The sequence below is a fragment of the Tiliqua scincoides genome, chromosome 1, assembly GCF_035046505.1.
Source record: "Tiliqua scincoides isolate rTilSci1 chromosome 1, rTilSci1.hap2, whole genome shotgun sequence".
NCBI classification, from domain to species: domain Eukaryota; kingdom Metazoa; phylum Chordata; class Lepidosauria; order Squamata; family Scincidae; genus Tiliqua; species Tiliqua scincoides.
In genome coordinates this window covers 189,774,285-189,788,884 of record NC_089821.1, presented here as the reverse complement: position 1 = coordinate 189,788,884, position 14,600 = coordinate 189,774,285, and the positions used below count along the sequence as shown (strand labels likewise).

At 42.3% G+C, this 14,600-nt stretch overlaps 1 protein-coding gene across 1 annotated transcript; it reads left to right on the top strand.

Moving 5' to 3' along the window:
• Positions 1-3,834: 3,834 nt before the first annotated feature.
• On the top strand, positions 3,835-13,847 carry COQ3 (coenzyme Q3, methyltransferase). The gene is made up of 7 exons (XM_066610125.1): positions 3,835-4,008; positions 5,904-6,009; positions 7,597-7,749; positions 9,029-9,128; positions 11,252-11,494; positions 12,402-12,561; positions 13,238-13,847. Exons 1-7 carry the CDS (start codon positions 3,879-3,881, stop codon positions 13,408-13,410), a joined length of 1,065 nt encoding a protein of 354 aa, XP_066466222.1. The 5' UTR covers positions 3,835-3,878; the 3' UTR covers positions 13,411-13,847.
• The last annotated feature ends 753 nt before the right edge of the window (positions 13,848-14,600 follow it).

Below are 14,600 nucleotides of genomic sequence, written 5' to 3'. Positions count from 1 at the left end.
AGTTTTTTTTTAAATTTATATAAAAATTATAATTAAGGAGACTGCTTTACATTATTTTTTTTAAGCAGCAATGGACCCTCAAAGCTATAAAGTCCTGTAAATCTGCTTTATTTCTAGCAGATTTGAAGCTTTGAAAGGCTAGTAGGGGATCTGAATTTTTCTTCCAGAAGCAAATGTTGTTTGTGCATAAGGTAAGTGTACATAAATGCACACAGACCTATATTTTCCTGAACCATTTTTCCAGTCTGTAAATGTTACATCAGAGCGCAGATGGAGAGAGAAACTTGGGTCCAATCCTGTCCAACTTTCCAGTACCAATGCAGCCATGCCAATGGGGCATGTGCTGCATCCCCTGGTGATGGGGCATTCACAGAGGCCTCCTCAAGGTAAGGGAATTTTTATTCCCTTCCTCAAAACTGCATTGCTCCTGCATCAGTGCTAGAAGGTCGGATAGGATTGGGCCCTTAGTTTCACACCCACTTATCGGAGAAATCACCCCAACTGTCTGTTGTTGCAGAGACCACCAAGACCACCACGCCTGGGTGTGTTCACGTTTCAGATGCTTGCATGACATCACCAACTATTATATCACCCTCTCCCTCATTATTATGATTATTAATAACAATTTATATACTGCTTTTCAATGAAAAGTTTGCAAAGCGGTTTAAGAGAGAAATCAACTCATGGCTCCCTGTCCCAAAAGGGCTCAGCGTATCTTCATCGTTTCAGTGCCAAAAAGTAGAAGGTATTGAGAAGCATGGAGGACAGAAGGCATAGGGCAACAAAGCTACAATTGATGGTGCCATGTACAAACAACCTAGATCCACTGCAGGAGTTATTCCTTTTCCTTGTGGGGTTATGGTCACTTTACAGAACCGTACAACTTGCTACTTTAAACCTGGATACAACCTAAAATAACAGAAATGGTTACTCTTCTGTCCTTGCTGTGTAGGAAAATATCCAGTTCCCCTTATACTGCTCTTTATAATATTTAAAGTCACCTCCTAGTTTAAGATCAGTTCTGACTATTGGCAGGTATAGGATCGGTCTAGAATATGTGGCATATAAAGCTACATGCAGCCCACCACCAGCAGAGACTGCTGCCTGGTTTATAAATGCCAAGGGGTGTGGCTATAATGGTGATTGGGCAGCAGTGCTTCCCCCAAGCAGCAGCTTGTTTAACCCTTAATGCACATAATTTGCCCTTTCAGTTTTGCAAACCACCAAAATTTGGGTCATGACCCACTGGTGGGTCCTGGTTTGCAAACTTCTGATATAGAGTATTGCAAGATTTTATGGGGTAGCTTCAACCAGCAAGGGTCTCAGATTAATTTTATCAGGAGGCACAATGTTTCTTTTGGGCCCCTTCCGTTCTCCACTGGATCATAATTTCATATGATCATTGGATAATAATTCTATGAATTATGATATATAAAACAATAGGCTTAAAGTGTGAGTGCTAGTCTTTACACAATATACTCAAACATTTTCTGAGATCCCAGGAAATTTGTGGCTCCCATCCTTTGGCTCCTGGGGTCCCCTTTTTAACCCCAGGCCCAGGTATGATGTACCTTCTGCACCCCCTCCCTTCCATGGGCCCTGTCAAACAGGCCTCTGCTCAGCAGAAGGTCAACCTCTGTATTAACCGAATTAGCCCAAACACAAAATACATAAGCTAAATATTTGGATTTTTTTTTAGTAGGTTGAGGGAAGTGGCACTTGTATTTCTGAAAAGTCACATCTTTCTTTGGAGTGTCCAGTGTAAATTAGAAATTTGCTACTTAATAATCTACAAGTACTTGCAAGTTGAACAGATAAGAGTTTCCACCATGCCTTACACCAGCAACATCATTCTGCTTTAAAAAAGGAAGATGTCTGTCAAACAAGTTTCCAGACCCTTAAAGATCTATTTTGAACTTGGAACAATGATTTTAAGGGGAGAGTGTAGAAACCACACTTCAGAAGCAGTTGATCTAACTTTGTGCAGCATAGGTATAATTTTTTAAAATGAAACAGTTAAATCTATTCCTTTTTGTTCTTCCAATGTAAAATATCTAACTAGCAAAGCAATCTAAAACAATTCCCTATAACCACACTCACATGTGTACAACTCACGTTTATAGCAAGTAATAGAAGGCTGGAGAAGCTGGTGGTGTGCTGATAGAAGGCTTGCCCCTATGTATCCCATAGTGGTGTATTTATAGTAGTTTTGACATTTTAGGGATGCTTTTCCTTGTATTGGCAGGTACCTCTCAGCTGTCCTCATGATCAGCCTCTTACCCTGCTGACCCTCACCAAACTCCCAATGATAAAGTCTGAACTATTATTAAGAATATTTATATATAGTCCTGCTTTTCAACAAAAAAAGTTTACAAAGTAGTTACAGAGAAAAATCAAATAAGTGGCTCCCTATTCCAAAAGTGCTTACTAAAATGATGCAGAAGAACACCAGCACTAGAAAAGACATGGTGCTGGGGTGAAAAGGGACAGTTACTCTCCCCTTGCTAAATATAAGAGGAGCAACACTTTAAAAGTGCCTCTTTGCTCAGCAGAGAGTTATCAAACAAAGCAATTTCTTCATTCATGTTGTTTTGAGACTCTTTGGGCATCATGTCACTCCAAGGATGTGCAGCTCTTTCTGACCTCAGGTTCAACCTTTTGAAAGCAAATCCAATGTAAGCAGCTTCCCATTCATTCCACGCTCAAGTTCTACAGAAGATAATTCCTGCAGCTAAACCAGCCATTTTCAACCCCTGTGCCATAGCACACTGATGTGCCGCAAATGGTCCACAGTTGTGCCTTGGGAGTCTGAGGAAGGATCATTGATTTTTCTCTGTAAACCGCTTTGTGAACTTTTAGTTGAAAAGTGGTATATAAATACTGTTAATAATAATAATTTACTAGTAGGGCCATCGGGGGATGTGAGCCCCCCACCAGCAGTGCAATGTGCCCTGTCAATTGTCAAAAGGCTGATGGTGTGCATTGACCATTTTAGTGCCTTGTCAGTATGCCCTGAGGTGAAAAAGGCTATCACTGATCTATAGCAGGTAAATTGCATAGGGAAACAATGATGCAATAGTGGATACAACAGCTGATCTCTTGATTGAGGCAATATTAGGTCATACAGTGATTGATCCTATAAAATCATAAAAACAGTAAACCTATGTGTATGATTGCAAAAGAACCCTAACCAGCCATGACTGGATCTTGTGGGGAGAGCCTCTGGATAAGTAGTGCTGTAAGCCTGTGCGTTTTTATTTATCCAAGAGTAAATTGCAGTGAAGTCATGGGACTTACTTCTGAGTAAGCTGTTTGGCTGCGTTCAGTTGCTCATCATTCCCCCAAATACACAGGGCTAGTCTCAAAAAACAATAGGTGATGGATGAGTGTAAAAGGCCAAGGGAGGGGGGCGAAAGGAGGACTACAGTTCAGGGGTAGACCCCATGGGGCGTCCCCACTGCAAGGGGTCCCCACTGCAACCCAGGGTAGACTCCATTGGGGCAGGCGAGGGGTCCCCACTGCAACCCGGGGGTAGACTCCATGGGGCGCAGGCAAGGGATCCCCACTGCAACCCGGGGGTAGACCCCATCGGGGCAGGCAAGGGGTCCCCACTGCAACCCCTGGCATCTCCAGGCGACCCAGAGAAAAAGGACATTGCGGAGTTCGCGCGGGCAATCGGAAACGGCACCAGTCGCAGCCCAGGCGGGACTGCGCCCTTCTGAGAAAGCAGCGCTCCGCAGGGTGACCTTGCCGGAGGAGCGCGGGCCGCGCGACGAGCTCCCGAGGAGGAGGTTTCGAGCCGGGCGCTGGACTGTGACGCCAGCCGGCGGAGAGGAGGAGCTGCGGCCGCCTCGCCGCCATCCCGGCAGGGCGAAGGCATGGGCGGCTGGCGCAGTGGCTGCCTGAGCAGCGCTGCGAGGCGGCTGTGGGTCGCCTGCGGCGCCGTGGCGGGAAGCGGACGCGTCTGCGTCTGGCGGCGCCCCCTGAGCCTGCGGGCAGCGGCGCCCGGTGAGCCCCTTTCCACGCCCTTCACCTCTCGGGGCCGGAGCTCCGCTTGCTCAGCTGCTCTCCTGGCTTCTCCTTCCGAGCCTTCCACGCGTCCCCCTGTCCGCAGTCGGGGTGGTCGTGGAAGGGCTGGAGGGGGAGCTCTGCTTTCTCCCTATCAAGCCTGCAGTCCTGTCCACGCTTACCTGGGAGTAAGCCCCATAGACTACACTGAGATTTCCTTCTGAGTAGACATGCACAGGATTGGGCTCTCAGGCTGCACTCCTGTCCACTCTTACCTGGGAGTAAACCCTATTGAATGTAATGGGACTTGCTTTTGAGTAGACATTCATAGGCATAGGCTTTCTATCAGTTGTTGGTAGGCGAAGAGCTGCTTTATTTCTCCTGGGGGTAGTTCAGCAGGTTGCTACTGTGAGTCTGATCCAAGAAACACAAATGCAGATCTTTGTGCCTGATGCTGTATTGTCTATGAGACCCACTCGAAACGCAATTTTTTGAGAAACTTTTTTGAGTCCATCTTTTCTGCCAGGCCTTTGACTCATCATTCATTTTATGGTGCCCTCTCTGTGCATTTCATGTAGCAAGTCCCATTGTTAGGGTGCTTTTTTGTTTTTGTTAATATTCCCCCCCCCCAATTTTTATAGCAAATTGTGGTCAGCACATTTAAATAAATTATAATTATAAATTATAGTTGCTTTAAAAATGTACTAGATAGGTGATATAGTGTCCTCAGATGCAGCAGCAGCAGTATTATTTCTAATTGGAAAAGTAATGCAAGGGAGGGCACCAGGATGCAGGTCTCTTGTTATCTGGTGTGCTCGCTGGGGCATTTGGTGGGCCGCTGTGAGATACAGGAAGCTGGACTAGATGGGCCTATGGCCTGATCCAGTGGAGCTGTTCTTATGTACCCACTTACCTGAGAGCAAGCCCCACTGAACAGAATGGGACTTACTCATGAGATGACATGCTTAGGATTGCACTGTTAATTTCTGAAAAATATCTTAAATATCAAAATGCAGTTTATTGTGTTTTTATTTGGGTATTATTGGGATAACACCAGAAAGACGGTGTTTTGTGTTTATGCATTTTTAACAACACGAATACACACACTCCTCCCTACTGGGACTTACTCCCTAGCAAGTGTGTTCAGGTGTGTAGCCTTCATCCTTGGTCTCTAACCTAAACGTACTTTTAAATGTCTTTAATGGCATTTGGCTTTTCTTCCTATCCTTGTCTGCCCTATCTGTTGGTTTCTCATTATCTTTTTTATGACTGTAAGCTTGTCTGTATTGCTTCTCTATGGCACCAGGTACACAAATATTGCAGTAATAGAAGGTTAGCTTTGGATGCATTTTCATGGTAACCCAAACAGGTTGTCTGGCTGATGTCGCTAGCATATTGCTTTTAATATTGGGGAAGAGAGATTGACTACCTATACTATTTTTTTCTTCTCTAGCCCCAAGTACACTAATCATTAAAGTTGCTTGTGTATTGTCACTTTAACTCATAAAATTGGTGCCATAAACTAGCAACCCTCATCTCTACTACTGAAATAATTAAGTTTGTTTTGCACTGTCTTTAAAACACATTGATTTCAGAATCCAGTCACAAATACATGCAGATGTTGGCTGTGATGGTGGATTATTATCTGAGGTAGGGATTACATTTGGGTGAGAAATTACCCATAGCCTTTTGTTGGAGGAAGCACTGAGGCACAGTAGGGTGGTGGGATGATAAGGTTGTGAAAGGTTTCACAATTGTTGAAGATAGATGTTGGTGTCTGCCATTAGAAATGTGAATGTATTACAGATTCTATGGGAGTTTCAGGAGTTGTTGGAACAAGAGGCTGGTCATACAGCCCATGTTTTAAACATTTAACTTGCTCTTAATTTATTCAGGTTACCATTATGGACGATCATCTCAAATAGCCCAAGGACACTTCCATAAAAAATGTAATGTTCAGTATAATACACTTGTACATTTGACTGAAGCAAGGAACAAAATGTAAGTATTATTCACATTTATTAGTAAGGGTATCTTCTATGATAGAAAAATGTTCTTCATTATGAATCATCACTACTGTCAACAGTCTGATGAATTATGACAACCTGGATCTCAGAATGTGTGATCATATCTTGCTCTGATTTTCCGACATTCTTGGCTGTGTAAGAAGAGACTGTAATTTGTTACTCTTTTCTATACGAACTACAAACTATGCAAGTGGTGGCAGTATGGCATGTTGTATTTTTTCTTCCTTCCTCACACTTAAGATAGCATACATGGATTTTCCAGGCAGTCTTTCAACCCAGCAATGACAAAATCCAGACTTCCATACCTTCAACAAGGTTGAAGTTTCAAGTCCCTTCAGACCATCCTTAGGGACCTGGCAGTTATGTGTATTTTAACATTCTGATAGTAGGGATGCACGCACGCATGTGTGTCTGCGATGCAGGCATGTTTTGTGTCATGCAGTGTCTTTAAATTCCGTGTCATGTTTGCGATGCAGGCATGTTTTGTGTCATGGCAGTAGCGGAGCTGTCCTTCTACTGCTTCCCTAAAAAAAAACCCCAATTCGTTTTATGCTAAGATTGCAGTTCTAAACATATTTTTCTGGAGCAAGTCCTATTGAACTCAGTGGGATTTACTTGTTAGTAAACATGTTTAGGATAGTGCTAGAAGAAAACCTAAGTTACATGGTATATTCAGTGTGTGGAGTTGAGGGACACATAGGCAGAATCTCATTGCCCTACAACACTTTGATTGTATCCACTTTGTGAATACTACTGAAGAAGCTCTCTTCTGAAAATGTTGTATTATGTAAGCCACCTTGAGTATCCACTTAGTGGGTAAAAATTGGCAAACTTATAAAACGATTTTAAAAAAACATTGCAATATAAAATTTGAATTGAAATTGACTAAAGCTGCACAGCAGCCAAAGGTTGGGGAAACTTAAAACTATAGAACGCAGCACAACTATTGAGCAAAAAGTCAGATGAAATGGAAAATTTGAAAAAGCTGGCAGTGATGGAATTGGGGTGGAGGAAATTCCAGAGCCTGGGTGCTGCTCTCAAAAAAGCCCTCTTGTTTATCCACCAGTCATGCTTTGGATGACAAAGGGATGCAGAGCAGGAGCTTGGGTAACGAACGCAGTGTGCAAGGAAGCTCATGTGGGAAAATGGGCTTGAAGGTATTCAAGTCCCAAGGCCTGGAAGGCTTAGGGCCCAGTTCTATCCATTTTCCAGTGCTGGTGCAGCTGTCCCAATGGGGCATGCACTGTATCCTGTGATGAGGGTGCAGTCACAGAAGCCTCCTCAAAGTAAGGAAACATTAGTTCCCTTACTTTGGGGCTGCATTGTGGTTGCACTGGTGCTGGAAAGTTCGATAGGATTGGGCCCTTAGTTGTTACAAAGCCTTATAGGGCTTGGATAACATAGAGGTATTATGTTAAATACAAGAAATGACCACCAACTCAGAAGCCCATGAAGATCCTAGATGTTATCTGTGGTGGCAGATTATTATCTGAGGTAGGGATTACAGTTGGTTAGACAGCCCTTCTGCTTTTGCTAAAATAACATTTAATAAAATGTTTAGGTTCTTCACAGAGCACCCATACAGCACTTCACGCACAACTGTGGATCCAAATGAGATGAGGAAATTTCAGCGTTTGGCAAATATGTGGTGGGATGAGCGGGGAGACTTTGCAGCCCTTCATTCTATGAATGATCTTAGAGTGCCTTTTATTAGGTAAGGTTTTAGCTTTCGATATCTTTTCTTTCAAACTTCATCCAGGAATTTAAAGACACTAGGAAATGTAACATTCTGGAGCTGAAACATATCATCATTATTGCTGAGATTTAAATTTAGATTGAATGCAGGACAGTTATCACTGACTGTGAGCTTTAATTGGCAGATTAAACAAGTACAGCTGCTAGCTGAAGGAAGTCGATCGGTTTCAGTCAATGGACAGAGGTCCCCAAGCTGTGACCTGCAAGTTCTGGCCTACCTGAACTTTTTGACTGTCTCATTGGCACAATAATTGCAAATGCTCCCCCACCCCTGTTTGTTCTTCCCCTGCCTGACACCCCACTCCTTCTTCCTCCTGCTGGGTCACTTTCTCTGAAAGAGAGACAACAAACAGCTACAAATATTCTGCAAATATTTATTCTATTTGTGAAAATTCTAGTTACATTTAAAATCTATTCATTTCTGTAGTTAACCTGTTCCAACCCATCATAAGAGCAAGACTGAGTAATGTGGCCTTTCCTGCTGAAAATTTGTTTAGAAGAGCAGACTGAATTGTGTTTGAGTCTGTAATAGTTTTAGAGCAGTGATTTTCAACCTTTTTGTCTTACGCACACTGACAAGGTACTAAGGTTGTCAAGGCACACATCAGTTTTTTAACAATTGACAAGGCACACCATACTGTTGGTGGGGGACTTACATCCCTCAATGACCCTACTAGTAAATTACCTTCCCCAAACTCCCCCAAACACCTGCAGATCATTCGCAGCACACCAGTGTGCCATGGCACAGTGGTTGAAAATGGTTGTTCTAGAGTACAGTGGTGCCTCGCAAGACGAATGCCTCGTGCAACGAAAAACTCTCAAGACGAAAGCGTTTTGCGATTTTTTTTGGTGACTTGCAAGGCGAATTTTTCTATGGCCGTGCTTCGCAAGACGAATTGTTTTCCTTTTTTTTTTTTGGTTTGTTTTAAATCGCACTTCGCAAGACGAAAATTTCGCAAAACGAAACGACTCACAGAACGAATTAATTTCGTCTTGCGAGGCACCACTGTATTTGAAATAGGAAATGAAAATGTAATGACTAGTCTGTCTTCCTTATGATGGGCAATAGCGTTTATTAGAGAATTCATAAGTTCTTGCACTTTGGTATCTTAGTAAAAGGGATATATTGCTATAAATATAAATATATTTATATGTATTTAAATTAAGCTGATAAGTTTAAAGTTCTTTATCGGTTGACAACTATAATTAATAGTTACTTGTTTTGCATTTTGTATAAGAGATACTGTGTTAAGTGCAAGAAATGACCACCAACTCGGAAGCCCTCTGTTTGGTATGAAGATCCTAGATGTTGGCTGTGGTGGTGGATTATTATCTGAGGTAGGGATGACATCTGGGTGAGAACCGATCTTATCCATAGGCTTTTTTTGGAGGAAGTACTGAAGTTTTGAATAGTGCTTTATTTACTACTTCACATAATAGAAAGTCTCTCTTAAAGCCTGCTACACTAATATGTTTACTGCTTGTACTTAGAAAACCTCATAAATCACTGTGGGGGAAAATTATGCACCATTGTGCCATCCTTACTGAAAGCATACAAATCTTGTACAAAGGTCTAAATGTAGGGGTTAGAAGCTATATTCCCTCCCAGGCGTCTGTGCCAATCTGCAGTCACCTTCTTCTGCTCCGTGTTGCGACTGTGTCACGATACCATCCCCAGACGCTCAGCAATGACATGGTAGAGCTTGGTTCAGAGCTGTGCAGCCATGTGGCCGCACAGCGTGAAGGGAACATTGATTAGGACATACTTTGATCAGTGGTGGCCCAGGGCAAACTTACACCTGAGCCTTTCCTAAATTCTGCTGCCCATTCCTTTCCATGCCAGCACATGCACAATATTTTGCCACACAGCTCACTCCCCCCCCCCCAGTGCTCTTCTCTGACCTCCAGCTGCTGATACTTGTGAGGAAGTGGCTAGCACAGAGAATGCTAGAAACAGAGAGGTTTCATTTCCAATATTCTCTGTGTTTGCCACTCTACAAGAAGCAGCAGTGGGGTTGGATGCCATAGACCAGGGGTGTCAAACATAAGGCCCGAGGGCCGGGTGCGGCCCATGGAAGCTTTTTATCCGACCCTCAGGCTCTCAGCTGCTGAACAGTGCTAAGGAGTTACTGCAGAAAGGGCAGCCCCCATTGAAAATGGGGCTCTCTCATATCTTGAAATATGGTCAAGATTTGTGCATTTTTTCTTCTGTCATTTGCAACTGAGTTCCTAAGTGAGAAAAAGTGCTTATTTTTGGTTATGACGTGTTTAATGACATCACTTCCTGCCTAATGACATAACTTCTGGCCTTCAGCAGGCATGATGAATGCTATTCGGCCCTCTGTATGAAATGAGTTTGACACTCCTGCCATAGACCTCGCCATCCCTCCTCATGCACTCTCTGAGAATGTAAGAAAAACATGGGACCACAGCTAAGTGGCAGGTCAGGGGAGGTAGCTGGTGGAAACAGAACATAGGGAATCTCTTTTCATCTTGCCACTTCACCCAGCATGCCTGAGGTGAAAGTTTCAACATACCTGGTGCTGGCTTTCACTGATTGTGGAACAGTTTTACATTTCACCATTATACTGCACTTTGCCATTGTGTTCAATGAACTTTCTTCACAAGTAGGTGATGCTGGGATACTATCTTTGGGCACACTCTTGGTCTTTAGTCTTAAGCAGGGGTGTCAAACTCATTTCATACATCAGGCTGAATAGCATTTTTGTTGCCTGCTGAGGGCCAGAAGTGACATCAATAAGCAGGAAGTAATGCCCTTAATCAGATGGCCAGAAACATGCACTTCGTTCTCACATAGGAACTCATTAGCTGCAAATGACAGAAGGGAAAATATGCAAATCTTGATCATATTTTCAAAATATGGGAGAGCCCAATTATCACATGGGCCATCCTTTCAGCAGTGCCACTTATGCTGAGGCATCATTTTGCAGTTCAACAACTGAGAGGTGCCCTGCGAAATTATGCCTTTGCAGAAGTAGCACTGCTGAAAGGGTGGCACCGGGAGAGCCTAATTATCACATGGGCAAGTTAAAGAGCCCTTTCCATGGGCCCTATCCAGCCCATGCGCCTCATGTTGTCACCCCTGGTCTAGAACGTGTTTTTTTAAAAAACTCCATCTTTTTAATACGATTAGTGGATCTTGGACTGCATTCTGAATATACTTTACCTTTGTAGCCTTATCCTATGCATGTTTACTCAGCAGCAGTTCTACTGATGGCTGTGGTGCTTCTACCCATAAGCACCATAAGATATGCATAGGATTGCAACTTTTGTGTCTTTTTAATGTAAAAGGTGGCATCATCAGGGTCAGTCACTTTATTTTGGGGGTGGGATGGGGGAAGAAGTACTGAAGAAGTAGTACTTCAGCCAAGTTTTTTTCTTTCTGTGAGAAAGTGTTTTCATCAGCAAATTCAGCAGTGAATAACGTTTGTGGTGTCTAGCCCCTAGGTAGACTTGGAGCTTCAGTTACCGGAATTGATCCTCTGGAGGACAATGTTAGAACAGCCGAACTGCATACGTCTTTTGATACGACCCTGGCCAAGAGAATAGAGTATAAATCCTGTACATTAGAGGATATTGTGGAAGAGGCATCAGAAACATTTGACGTTGTTGTTGCTTCTGAAGTAGTGGAGCATGTGGCTGATGTGGAGATGTTCATCAGGTGCTGTGGTGAAGTGTTAAAAGTAAGTTCTTAAGAAAACTATAAAGCAAAAAAACTCAAACAGCTGTATGGGAGCATCAAGCTCTTTATTGTAAGAAGCATTCTTAGGCTATAATCCTATACACACTCACCTGGAAGTAAGTCCCATTGAACTTCAGTGGGGCTTACTTCTGAGTAGATATGCCTTGGATTGTTGTCTGTTTTCTTTCTTTGTGATATACTGAGTGCTGAGAGTGGAATCTTGTGCATTTGCCTAAGACGGATTCTAATTACATAGGCCAACACATGTTTTGCTGTCTTAAATGTTGGATCTGTTCCTGGGTATATTTGAGGTGCTGATTCCAAATATGGCATTGGTTTTGCCCTATCACTTCTAGTTTTGGACATATGGCATAGCCTCAGTGAATTCATTCATTAACAAGGCTATGTCATATTTCCAAAACTAGATGCAAAAGGGCAAAACTGATGCCATTTTTTAAAATCAGCACCCCAAATTCATATAAAACCACCATGAAATTTTTTCTGACCTTCAATGTTATCTAACCTTTGAAATGCTTAACAGCCTTTATAACTTGTGCTTTTCAATTCAAGAAATGTTGACTCAGACTACAAGTGGGTGCTATGAATAGATTAATCAAATATTTGATTAATAATATGAAGGAAGTAAGAGACTGTGGGTTATATGGTAAGAACTTCCTCCACAAATGGAAGCAGTGGAGGGGATTTTTACTTATTGCATTACACCCACCAGAAAGTAAGACAGTGGGACTTGTTGACTAAACATGAATAAGATTGTTTTGAGGGACAGTCATAATTTTTTTTAACATCCTTTCTCACAGACAAAAGCTATATTTTAAACACTTGTTTCATGTTAAATTACTTCATAATGCGTTGTTTTGTGCTGTGTTTTTTGTTTGCTTCTAATTTAGCCTGAAGGTTTCTTATTTATTACTACAATCAACAAAACACAGTTGTCTTACATCTTGGGCATTGTGGTTGCTGAGAACGTATTGGGTATTGTTCCGGCAGGCACCCACGACTGGGAGAAGTTCATTGCGCCTGAAGAACTAGAGCGGCTCCTAGAATCAAGTCAGTGTTCAATCCCAAGGAAGTCTCACAATAAGTTGTCATCTTCCAGTGTGATTGCTAGTTGACCTTGACTTGTCTGCAGCAGACACGTTGCTGGCTTTCCATTTTGCGCACACATACAATTAAAATGTGGCACAGTAAAGAGATCACCCATGTTGTCCTCTCATGTTGATTCTTTAGTAGAAGGTTCAGAAGTTGCATGTTTGATGAAGCAAATACCTTCTTGCCTCTTTGGCAAGAGCATAATTTCTACCTGGGAAATGGGCTAAACTCATTGCTATATCCTCTGAATCTGTTCTGGTAACAGCAAAGCATGAGAGAGTAGCTCTTGGAACCCATTTATTGATTGCTGCATTGTTAGGAATTTGTAGATGCCCTGAATCTGTGATGGTGGAGAAATGATTAAATCCCCATAACAGACTAGTTACATAAGATTATGGGATGTACCTGTGATGTTGACCAGTGATCTGAGTTGGGGAAAGAAGGTGGTCAGATGATAAAATTACTTTACAGTGCAATCATGCATTTTTCAAAAAACAAGGTTCAAATAATCTTTTGGGATGGGGCAAACCCGCCTGCTATGCGAGAACAGTACTGTTGGAAACTTCATAGGCGCTCAGAATGTGTCGTTGTCCCCCCTTTTGGACCCTGGTCACTTCTCTTTGTCCTCTTGCAGATGGCTTTTCAGTCAAGACAGTGAAAGGAATGCTGTACAATCCCCTCTTCAGGTCATGGAGCTGGACAGGAAACACTAGCATTAACTATGCACTCCATGCTGTGAAATCCAGTGTGCAAGGACAATCGAATCCCAAAGAAGCATCATTGGAAACTGACAAAGAGCAGCTCTAGACTGAAGCTAACATCAGGACTGCTAGCTAAGAGAGTGTGGCTGCACTAGCAACTTGAAGGAACATTTGCATAAATGGCTGTGAGAAAGCAGACTGGAACAAGCAGCCTCATGTTTACTGTGTATTGGTCAGGCTCCATCTTGTGGGAGAAGAATTATTTGTTCTTCCTAGCATTGAATGTACAAATCTCTCAAAGAGAGAGAGCCTGAATAAGAAATCCATTGTACACCTACAGATCAGATATTCTGTGCAAGTTACTGGAAAAGGACTGGCAGTTTATGGATTCTTAAAATGTATGCTTTTAAGATTAAAAAGAAAATCACTGCTTAATATAAAAAGACTTTAGAGTTACAAAATGTATTTTGGAGAGTAAATTGCTTTTATCATCAATATTCAGCAGATTGTTGGTTCTTATACTTAAATAAAAACAAAACCGTCTGTCTGCTTTTTTTTTTTCTTGCCTGGCGTTACTTTAGCTAAAGTATAAGTAGTACAAAGGTTCATTGATAGTGATGTTCAGATCAATGTAAACAAACCTTCAATTACACAGAAATTATCTCTGTGGTCGTCATCTTCAGTATCTGTATGTTTCAGTTTGTATCTATCCTTAACATGGTAAGTGTACTCTTGCAAGCATACAATTTATGTCTTGCCTAACCACCCCCAAACGAAAAAGTCAGACCTTGCCTGCTTTTAATTTTATAGTGTAGCAAGTTACCTCAAACCATCACTGGCCCAATAGATCAGTAACTGTCTGGTTACAATCTTGCATTGTAACAGTTACTAGAACGTTTCTGTGCTGCTTCACCTGTACCTACATGCTATTATAGTAGGCCAGCTGGCTGTTGAGCTTGGGATGGCATCCAGACTCTAATTAAGGCTGTCCCCAGTGTTACTAGATGTGCCTAGTGGCATCTGTAATGCAATACAGGGGGATAAATGTGCAAAGCGGCTATTGGTTTATGGCAAATCCTAGTGAACATTGGCATGTACCAAAGGCAAGAAAGATGGAAGTGTAGATGCAGAGTACTGTAATTATTTGTGATGCTAATTATACAGTGAGAGGGAGGAAAAATCCAGAAGAAACTACAGATTTTCCCCTACTTACAAACACAACTTTCAGCCCTGCTTTCTGCTTTGCAACTGATGCATTCTGAGCAGCCTTTGCAGTGAAAGTGAGAGCAGCCTGAG